Here is a 10,817-nt window from a genome sequence, read left to right on the forward strand (position 1 = left end):
CATAACCTAACTAGTTACCCCGAGTGGGTGAACTGTACAAAAAACATCTAAGGATAACCTTCCATAGGTGAAGAAACCTTAAAGACAAATTGGTACACTCAGATTGCCTCCATACCAAACCAACCCAACTCACCCTTACCAGAAGGTACTTTCAAATGTGGTTGATGCACACAATGCCATCACACAACTAAGTGCATTTCTTTCGTCCATCCTGTAACAGGTAGACACAATTTCCTGTACAACCACTGGAGTCATATACCTCATCAGTAGACATAGGCAAGATAACCAGATCTTTGAAGACTAGAATGGCAGAACATCGTTCTGCTATTAGAAATGCAAGCAAAGACAGTGCAGTTGCCCTTCATTCTGTACATATGAAACATTGCTCAGCCTCACACTGGTATACTGGTATTGAGAGAGTCCAAATTTCCAGACAAGGAGGCAACTTAAAAGAAGTCCTCCTTAAACGCCAAGCATATTGGATTACTGAATTAGAGACTCTCACACTATTGGGAATGGACGAGGACCTGGATCTCAGGGTTTTCGTGTGAAATGTCTTGTGAAACAAATCCAACCTACGGCCAAATCCCCAAAACAGATTTTTTTACAAGTGACCTGGGTGTTTTATATAAATAGTTTTTCTACCAAGGTATAAACAATTTTACAAAAATATGGACTTCTTTCACCTCTTCTTGTTTTGTGGGGTTATCAAGAATGGGTCTCTTTGTCCTGTACCTTTTCTATTTGATTATTTGGAGGTCTCCTGAACCCCCCCCCCCCCACCATAACATGTATTTTTTCTGTTTTTGTTTTGTTTTGTTTGTTTGTTTGTTTGTTTTGTGGGGGGGGGGGGGGTCGGAGAGCTGTCCTCTTGAAAATGCATGGTTTGTGAAAAAGGTTTGTATTTATTTTGTATATTTGTACGTGGATGAATCTGAAGTTGTGGGACTCCATGGGGCATTTATATGCTGTGGACCTGGGCTGATGTTTAGCTTTATGGTAATATCAGGGGGATTTTGAATGTGTTTGAATGTGTACAACTGTGACTATTGTGTGTTTTGACAGTTGAGGGAATCTTAAATTGAGCTGTTGTATGTGATCGAGGACACCTCCAACACAGCTGCGGACTATCATGCAATTATGGGCTGTATTTAAGCGCTGTGTCAGTTTGTGATTGATAAGTCTTGAGAAAGGTCTTTGTGGTCAAACCGTCAACTTTTTTTGTAATGAATTAATGAAGAGGTGATAAGTGTGTGCGGGAATTGACTTTTTTCTTTGGAATATGTTCTCAAAGCAGGACGGGGATTATTTATGGACCACTAAAGCTAGGTCATAAAGACAATAATTTATTCAAAATCACGCTTTCAAGATTTATTCAGGAATTTCATATGAAAGATTTGGTAAAGTGCAACTGGACTGTATGATTATGCTGTCCCTGGTAACCTTACTGCTAACATGTATGCTTCTAATTTACTCAGTAAGAGAAAGAATGGAGAATACATTCATCCACATCAAAGTCGGCCCAAAAAATAAAAGCGTATTGCCAGAAAATTCCTTGGCCTCCTGTTAGCATTCCTGTAAACCCAAGACATGTGCCTCTAGGTCAAAGATATAGGAAATAATGGATTACATCCACGATGAAATTACTGTGAGAGATATCAAAAACATGGCAGTGAACAGCTGACTGTATAGTTTCAGATGAACATGGACAGAAGCATTGATATTGTTCCTCAATTATCTTCACCATTACCATTCACCTTACCATTATTCATTGTAGTGTTTACTTGGCTTTTTATCTCCATAAAAATTTACGGTCGGCTGTGCTTTCATGTTAGTTGAGTTATGTGGCACTCGCTGGCAGGACTGCAGCAGGGGGGCTTTGATGTGAAGCCATGAGAGCTGGAAGAGAGCAGCCAAGGCGGCATACTGTACGCTGGGGTGAAGTGGGATACTAAGGTCAGTGGAGTCAACGGCAATGCGCTGTGCCGTGGAGCGAAAACAGGTGTCGGTGTAACCATGCAGACCAATCGAGGACCACTGTTAGATCAATAACGATATTAGCGTGTACATCCAGGGGGTGGTGAATAATCCTCTCCCCAGAGAAGATACTACCCTGTTTGATTACAGACCTGGCAGAGGTGAGAGACAGCTGTTCCTTTGTAATGGCAGGTTTAGGCTTTGCCCCAATTATACAACATAGATGAAACAAGGCACAAGGCAACGCTTGATCCCAGTTTTTACTTGAGGGCAAATAAGTTGTTGGGAAAAATACACTTACTCTCCTGTTGCTTACTCTCCTGATTCATGAATAGAAAGTAAGAAAAGTAGGGTTTGTACCCCCATGCCTGTCAATCTATACATCTCCTATTTTTCCGTCAGCTGCCAAAAATGTTGAGACGCATACGGACTTGTACGGCTACATATAAAAATGTGTTTTCGTGCATGTGTGATTGTGTGTGTGAGTGGGAGCGAGAGAGAGCGATACCAACGTGATATTCAGTGTTTGGTAATGACCAGGTTTAAACTGTTGAAAGAATGATTGGTTGATCTGTCTTCAGTTGCTTCTGTCTAAGGGTCACCACAGGCTCTCCCAATGACTGATAATAAAAAACAGCAACTAAGATCTTAGAAATTGACTGACTTTAAGCCTGAATCACCACTGACCACACACTCCCCATATCTCTTTCTCTCTCGTTTGTTTGAAGTTTAGGTGTTACAATATATATATATATATATATACAGTGCATCCGGAAAGTATTCACACCCCTTCACTTTCCGCACATTTTGTTATGTTACAGCCTTATTCCAAAATGGATTAAATTCCTTTTTTTTCTCATTAACCTACACACAACACCCCATAATGACAAAGTGAAAAAGGTTTTGTAGAAATTTTTGCAAATTTATTAAAAATAAAAAACTGGAATATTGCATGTACATAAGTATTCACACCCTTTACTATGACACTCAAAATTGAGCTAAGGTTCATCCTGTTTCCACTGATCATCCTTGAGATGTTTCTACATCTTGATTGGAGTCCACCTGTAGTAAATTCAATTGATTGGACATGATGTGGAAAGGCACACACCTGTCTATATAAGGTCCCACTGTTGACAGTGCATGTCAGAGCAGAAACCAAGCCATGAAGTCAAAGGAATTGTCTGTGGACCTTCGAGACAGGATTGTATCGAGGCACAGATCTGGGGAAGGGTACAAAAAAATGTCTACAGCTTTGAAGGTCCCGAAGAGCACAGTGGTCTCCATCATTCGCAAATGGAAGAAGTTTGGATCCACCAGGACTCTTCCTAGAGTTGGCCGCCCAGCCAAACTGAGCAATCGGGGGAGAAGGGCCTTGGTCAGGGAGGTGACTAAGAACCCGATGGTCACTCTGACAGAGCTCCAGCGTTCCTCTGTGGAGATGGGAGAACCTTCCAGAAGGACAACCATCTCTGCAGCACTCCACCAATCAGGCCTTTATGGTAGAGTGGCCAGACGGAAGCCTCTGCTCAGTAAAAGGCACATGACAGCCCGCTTGGAGTTTGCCAGAAAGCACCTAAAGGACTCTGACCATGAGAAACAAGATTCTCTGGTCTGATGAAACCTAGATTGAACTCTTTGGCCTGAATGCCAAACGTCACGTCTGGAGGAAACCAGGCACCTCTCATCACCTTGCTAATACCATCCCTACAGTGAAGCATGGTGGTGGCAGCATCATGCTGTGGGGATGTTTTTCAGTGGCAGGAACTGGGAGACTAGTCAGGATCGAGGGAAAGATGAATGGAGCAAAGTACAGAAATATCTTTGATGAAAATCTGCTCCAGAGCGCTCAGGACCTCAGACTGGGGCAAAGGTTTACCTTTCAACATGACAACAACCCTAAGCAGACAGCCAAGACAATGAAGGAGTGGCTTCGGGACAAGTCTGTGAATGTCCTTGAGTGGCCCAGCCAGAGCCCAGACTTGAACCCCAATAAACATCTCTGGAAAGACCTGAAAGACCTGTGTAGTGACGCTCCCCATCTAACCTTACAGAGCTCGAGAAGATCTGCAGAGAAGAATGGGAGAAATACCCCAAATATAGGTGTGCCAAGTTTGTAGCTTCATACCCAAGAAGACTTGAGGCTGCAATCGCTGCCAAGGGTGCCTCAACCAAGAACTGAGTAAAGGGTGTGAATACTTATGTACATGCAATATTTCAGTTTTTTATTTTTAATAAATTTGCAAAAATTTCTAGAAAACCTTTTTCGCTTTGTCATTATGGGGTATTGTGAGTGGATGGATGAAAAAAAAAGAATTCAATCCGTTTTGGAATAAGGCTGTAATATAACAAAATGTTGGGAAAGTGAAGGGGTGTGAATACTTTCCGGATGCACTGTATATATTTACTTCATTCTTCGAAGCAACGAGTCAGTGTTCATTTCTATTTTTTTGAAAATGTCAGACAGTCCCAAAAAATGTTATCAAACCTGTAGCACTGCCACCTCATGGGAGCAAAATAACAATGCTACAACAGCTGAGATGTCCTGATAGGATAAAATACAGCTTACACAAACACATTGGTTTCTTAATGATGTTTACATGGCTATGCACACCTAGTCGTGATTAAGTGTGTGAAATAAGAGAGATGCAATTTTGGCAGGAGTGCAAGCACCACCGTGTTTTGCATGAACCAACATTTCAACAACAGGTGCAGTACAACAAAATATTACACAAATTATAAATTATATACATAGTTAACACACACATAGCATGACACCACAACAATATTCAAAAGTTTTAAAGAGTTTATATAACTTTCAACTATGTTCAAATATGTACAACAGCAAACTACAGCAGTTACCCTGCATTAGCAAGAGCTAGTGAAAGCTTTGTGAGGCATCATCTCCTCTCTCCCGTCACTACAGCAGTATAGGCAGATACACAGTGAAGCAAATACAATGAATTTATTTAATTTAATGTCATTACTGACTACTGACCACTGTTGTTTGTCTCTTTAATGTGTTAACTTTTGTCACACGAACAATAACTTCATAATTAACAAATACTATTACTACTACTAGAAGAACTAGTACTTCTACTACTGCTACTGCGACTACTACTACTAATAATAATAATAATAATAATAATGATATAGTTGCTGTTATTATTTGGGGAAATATTAACTCAATGTAAAACACATTCTTGCTTATTTTGTTTTGCAAAACAATACAACATGATAGTCCCAGGACTTCAAGAAAGATAAACGCTATAAAAAAAGCAAATCAAATAAATGATTGAACTGCCGTACAAGTAGCAGTGTAAAACATTGTGCTTTCTTATATGTTTCCGGTAGGGCTTCCTATATGTGCGTTAGTTTGTCTCGTCCCTTGTCCTCTCCTACTGCGGTTAATCTGTTTACACGGAGACGTCGTGAATCACGTAGGATTTAAAATAAGCGAACACCGGAAGTTTTCCTCACGCACGCTGATGTACGCCCGTACCGCGCCGCACTCTCGCGAGACTTGGAAGCTGAGGCAGCAATGGCTGCTGTCCAGAGGCTCCGCAAATGCGTCGTTTCACCGACGGGGAAGCATTCCGCGTCTATTATCTTCTTGCACGGCTCAGGTGTTTTGATATTTTATTACGTATTCCGGATTATATGCGCTCCTAAAGGCGAAGTGTTACGTTAAAGGATGTGTTTAGTTTTATTTAGCGTTGTGGTGAGCGTTGCCGAAAGCTCGCCGGTGTCAACAGAAGGACAACGACACATGCGAGCCTGATGTAGCCGCCGAGGAGCGTGCGGATCAGTGGGGTTAATAAGCTGCACCGAGGGCTTGTTTCTTACAGGTGTCCACGATTACTCAGATATGAAGAGTTCCTCGCAGCCGTTGTTTGTTTAATTAGCTTTATGGCATGTTATTAAAACATCATTCAGGAAATGTTGTCATGATGAGCTGATGTTTTCTTCGAGGGCTCTGTGAGAACTGTCTCTGAAGTCTTCATTATGTGCTGTCTTATTTAGGCTCAACCTGCTTTCACCGAGAATAAAGTCAATTGGAGTTGGATATTTTGTGTCTGTTGTTTGGTGTTGAAATCAATCGATACACAACTACTTAGTACTGATGTACACTGAACAGGATACATGTGTATCAGTTGTGCAGTTTATGTTCAAATGAACTTATTAGCTTACACTGTTGATTATAAACCTTTTGGCTTATACCGTAATTTTTAATGCAGCTCCTATAGCTATCACTCCTGTCCACAAGGCGTGCCCCCTAAACATCTCTACAACTCTGCTACCATGGAAAATTCCCATTTTTTGTTCTTATTCTTTCACAGACTTGTTAACGTCATATGTATTCAACCACATGATCATAATTCTGCCAGCACTTGAAGGAAGCTTATGGTCCAATGGCCCTCTGGAAATTTAATAGAAGGGGGTAGCGTTACACAAAATAGTCTTATATTTTTTCAATGTCTTATTTTAAACTGTAGGTGACACTGGACAGGGATTAAGAGCCTGGGTTCGAGATGTTCTCGTACCAGATCTGGCATTCACCCACATCAGAGTTATTTATCCCACAGCTCCTGCCAGGTACGCTACATCTCACATCCACCACAACTTTCCACATCATCTAGCAGTAGCATGATAAGGTCACAAGCATGAAAGCTCAATTGTCAAGTTTAATAGCTATACATATAAATCGGTCTGTCTATAAACTAAACAGTGTCATTCTTGTCTGAATCCAAACCTCTAGCCAAGTTCTGTCTGTTGCCCCGTCGTAATGTCCTCTGTTGACCCCTAGGCCATACACACCAATGAGAGGGGCACTATCGACAGTGTGGTTTGATCGTCACAAAATCTCACGAGACTGTCCAGAGCACTTGGACTCCATAGATGCCATGTGCAGCACATTGAGGGCCATCATTCAGGATGAGATCAACGCTGGGGTGCCCAAACACAGGATGATCATTGGTATTGTTTTGCTTTTGTCTTCATCATTCAATAGTTTTGCTTAGTGTAGGATTCCTCCATAAACAAGACACGGCCTTCCCACTCTTTCTGTACCTCTATTACTTACAATCTTTCCTTCATGCTGTGAGCTTTTTTTCATGTCTGTTGCTTTTTTGTGTATTGTCATCCTCCTCTTTACGTGCATGCACACACATACACACACACACCTTAGTCAGTCCTGGCCTTTTTACTCTTTACTCCCTCTGTCATGATATTAAATGAAGTATGCAACTCATCAGGTTACCATGTTCTTTTATATGCTGCCAATGTTGAACAGAAAAGGTATTTCAGGGGGATTATCAGGTCCCACAAAACATTTTTTCCTAAATGTTGTAGTTATCTGGTTTACATATAAATAACAATTAAATGAAACCATTTGGTTCAAGTGCTATAAATATTAGAGCTGAACCAAGGTAAGAGTTCCCCCAGGAGACATGAGAGCCCTTCATGCATTTTAATGTCAGTTTAAGAGAGCAAATGATCACTGTGCACTCACACACAAAAAAAGAAACGCTGAAAGCAGTGGTGAAAGGGTTAACCTACAAGTCCTGAAATGCATAAGTTTTCCGAAATAGTTGAGAGGGGGGAAAAAAGAGAAAGGCTTGTGTGAAAGACTCAAGAGTAGAAGGCCAGAAAAGCCCCTGAACTTGGCTCCAAAGAAAGTGATTCAAAAAACACATGCTCCTGGGAGACTGCTGAAATATTATCTTACTAAATCATAACATTTTGTCATTAACTATAAATACTCATTGGAATCACTCTGCATTCGGGAGAAACACAGTGCTCTGTACCCAGAGTCCACTTCCTGGGCTAATGGACTGACATGCGCTAGAACTTTCCATGGAAAACGTTTTTTCAAGACGCAGCCCACGGGCTTGAGTGTTGACGTTTGACGCTCTCTGACACTGGGTGTCTCTAAAATTACTGATAAACGGGAAATAATGTTATAAAATTACTTTTGCCGTACACCAGAGCGAGTGCTTACACAGAAGCCCAACTCATACAACAAGCTAATGCACTAACATCTGTGTCTTAATACAGTATGTGTCAATGGTTACCATGAAGGACATCAGGTTAAGCTGTCAGACACCGTCTCATAGGCAGCCAGCACCATTTACTAAAGCACCCAAACTAATAGTTAAAGGGTTAAATGTGTGATTCTAGGCATTCCATTTTCATCTTTAAGTGGACACCTTCACTGATGTTTCAGTCGAGTAGGCCCACTACATGTTAAACCAGGTTAACATTGCAAAGTTGTAAAGTAAGGTCTGCATTTGCATTCATGTCCACCTAACATCAGCTTTACATGCACTTATCAACAACCAAACATTAACCTAAAATTAACTCAACATTGACAACACACAATACATCTAAACACTTATCAGGCTCAAGAATCAAGTTCTGAAATCGGGATTATAATTCACCACGCTACCATGTACTCGAAACTGGGGTTATAGCTACTACACAACTTCATGTTCAGTAATTTCTAATCGAACTACTGACCTCAGCAACAGATTGTTGGCATGAAATGGCCCATTCAGTGGATCCGAAACTGGACTGTATCAAACTGAATTATCTCAAGTATTAGGCTTGGCACTCACAACAAGGAGGTTATGCTGTTAAACAGTCAATAAGAAACTCAGCAAGGCTTAGCAGTGCATTCCAGCATCAGCAAAAAAAGAAAAAAAATATATAGAAATTACACAAAAAAGTATCTGCAAAGTAAATGAAGAGGAGGTATCTCATACATACATAGTTTCACCTTTTTTGTAGCACATCTATTCAATACACCAGTGAGAGAAAATGAGAGTGAAACCAGTAATGAAAGAAGCAGAATCCCATGAACGAGTTTTATTCTTGATAGGCTAGATAAAGAATGTGAATTCAACCTATTCTCCATCCTATTCTCTGCCTCTTTTTCACTCTCTCCCTACTCCCACACCCCTCTGACAGGATGATGGGTACTTGCACACTTTCCCAGATGTACGCAGTGTGCCCAGATGTACCCAGATGTGTGAGATTATGGACAGGCTCATGAACGAGTGCATATTCCAAGGGAGCAAAAAAGCTGATGATGTGGAATTTAGGAGTCTATTCATCTTAATGTTTTGGGTTTTATTTTTTGCTCTCTTTTTTTAAGTCAAGGCAGTGTACTTTCTAAGAGCTTTAAGTGTAATAAATAAGCCTTGGTTACTCTTATGGAAAATAATGTATTAATGTTGTTAGGCTTAGTGTAGTGCAACCTAGAAAGTAATGAATTTCCCAATTTGTCCATCTAACAAATGCACTTTTTCAATATTTTTTCTTTCTTTTTTTTTTTTGTTGTCTATAATAAAAGGGGGTTTCTCAATGGGTGGAGCCCTTGCCCTCCACTTGGCATGTCGCTACCACCCTGACATTGCAGGAGTCTTTGCTCTGTCCAGCTTCCTCAACAAGGATTCTGTTGCTTTCCAGGTACATCCGGAAGCCACCATGTGATGTAATTTGTACATTTTTCTAAAATGAACATAAAAATTGTTGAAAGATTAATTATGAAAGATTAGGGCTGTGGGAATTTTGTGGCTCAGCCGATGACATGGAGGTGGTTGGTTTTCTTTTGTTTTGTTTTTTTTTGTAATGCCACACTCACACAACCTCTTATGTCTGTCTGCCCAAAGGCAGTGGAGGAGAGGGCAAGAGCAGGAAATTCCCTTCCTGAGCTGTTCCAGTGCCACGGAACAAAAGACAACTTGGTGCTCCACCCATGGGGAGAAGACACGGCAGAACTGCTGAGGAAAGCTGGCATGGACACCACCTTCCATTCCTTCCCTGGCCTTTACCACCAGCTCTCTCAACCTGAGCTGGAACTGCTGCGTTCCTGGATCCTCACCAAGCTCCCGCCTGACTGACCACCATCGTTCACCACCATCTGCCCCAACAGACTCTTATCCCTCTATGGGACTTGTTACTTTTTGGACTTGGTCAATAAATGTCATTTGTTTGGTCATGTGTCACATTTGGGTTTGTTATACATACCGTTTGGGGTTATCTCAGGTAAAAAACAGCTGACTGGTTTGATCCCCTAAAAACAATACATGCCAAGAGATAATGTGTAATCAAAAACCACTTCTCTCTTTGAAGCTATTTAGGATGAGCGTGCAGTTGAAATGGGGCCGTATGATCTCACCCTCCCAGTACCCATATTCTCTCCATATTCACTGCATGAGCCACTCAATAGTGTTGCAGTGAAGAACAGGAGTTGCCCAGATGGAATCTGTCCAGTTTGGCACCATCTTATTTGGCTTGGAGTTGAGAGATTCGTTTTTTGTTTTTTCAAAATCTTATTGTTTTGCTGGAAATGTGCTGAACACTTGTTTTGATAAAAGTTTGCTCCATTCACTCAGTAGCTGTGATCCACGGTGTGCATGGCTTCATTAATGGTTATTGGAGGGAAGTGTGAAGTGATTCATCTATCCATCTTTGCCGTGACTGTGGTGGCCAGGATGCTGTCTTGTGAAAGGTCGCAGTACAGGGAAATCATGAGCCGGCGGTAGCAACGGCGCCATAGCTAAGTATCACGACAATGATTTAAGTGTCCTCGAGGGTCGTGAGGTTGAATTAAACATTGTCAGCATTATTGTCCTCTAGCCATCAAGGAAAGTCCAGTGATGGAGCACGGACTGCAAAAACAACCTTCATGTTGTGCACTTTTCTTGTTGCCCGTGTTCACACTTGACAAGTATCACACACCTCCCCTTTATTTAACTGGCAGGGTTCATATGGTTTATTACAAACCTGTAAAAGTCAATAAGTTTGAAATTACAATTTCCAGGCCCAGGAAAAGTTAT

At 41.2% G+C, this 10,817-nt stretch overlaps 1 protein-coding gene across 1 annotated transcript; it reads left to right on the top strand.

Moving 5' to 3' along the window:
• Positions 1–5,503: 5,503 nt before the first annotated feature.
• lyplal1 (lysophospholipase like 1) lies at positions 5,504–10,368 on the top strand. The gene is made up of 5 exons (XM_056286692.1): positions 5,504–5,600; positions 6,471–6,570; positions 6,782–6,951; positions 9,329–9,444; positions 9,648–10,368. The coding sequence occupies exons 1-5, from the start codon at positions 5,516–5,518 to the stop codon at positions 9,876–9,878; spliced, it is 702 nt and encodes a 233-aa protein (XP_056142667.1). The 5' UTR covers positions 5,504–5,515; the 3' UTR covers positions 9,879–10,368.
• The last annotated feature ends 449 nt before the right edge of the window (positions 10,369–10,817 follow it).

This window comes from Lampris incognitus, chromosome 9, assembly GCF_029633865.1.
Source record: "Lampris incognitus isolate fLamInc1 chromosome 9, fLamInc1.hap2, whole genome shotgun sequence".
Lineage (NCBI taxonomy): Eukaryota > Metazoa > Chordata > Actinopteri > Lampriformes > Lampridae > Lampris > Lampris incognitus.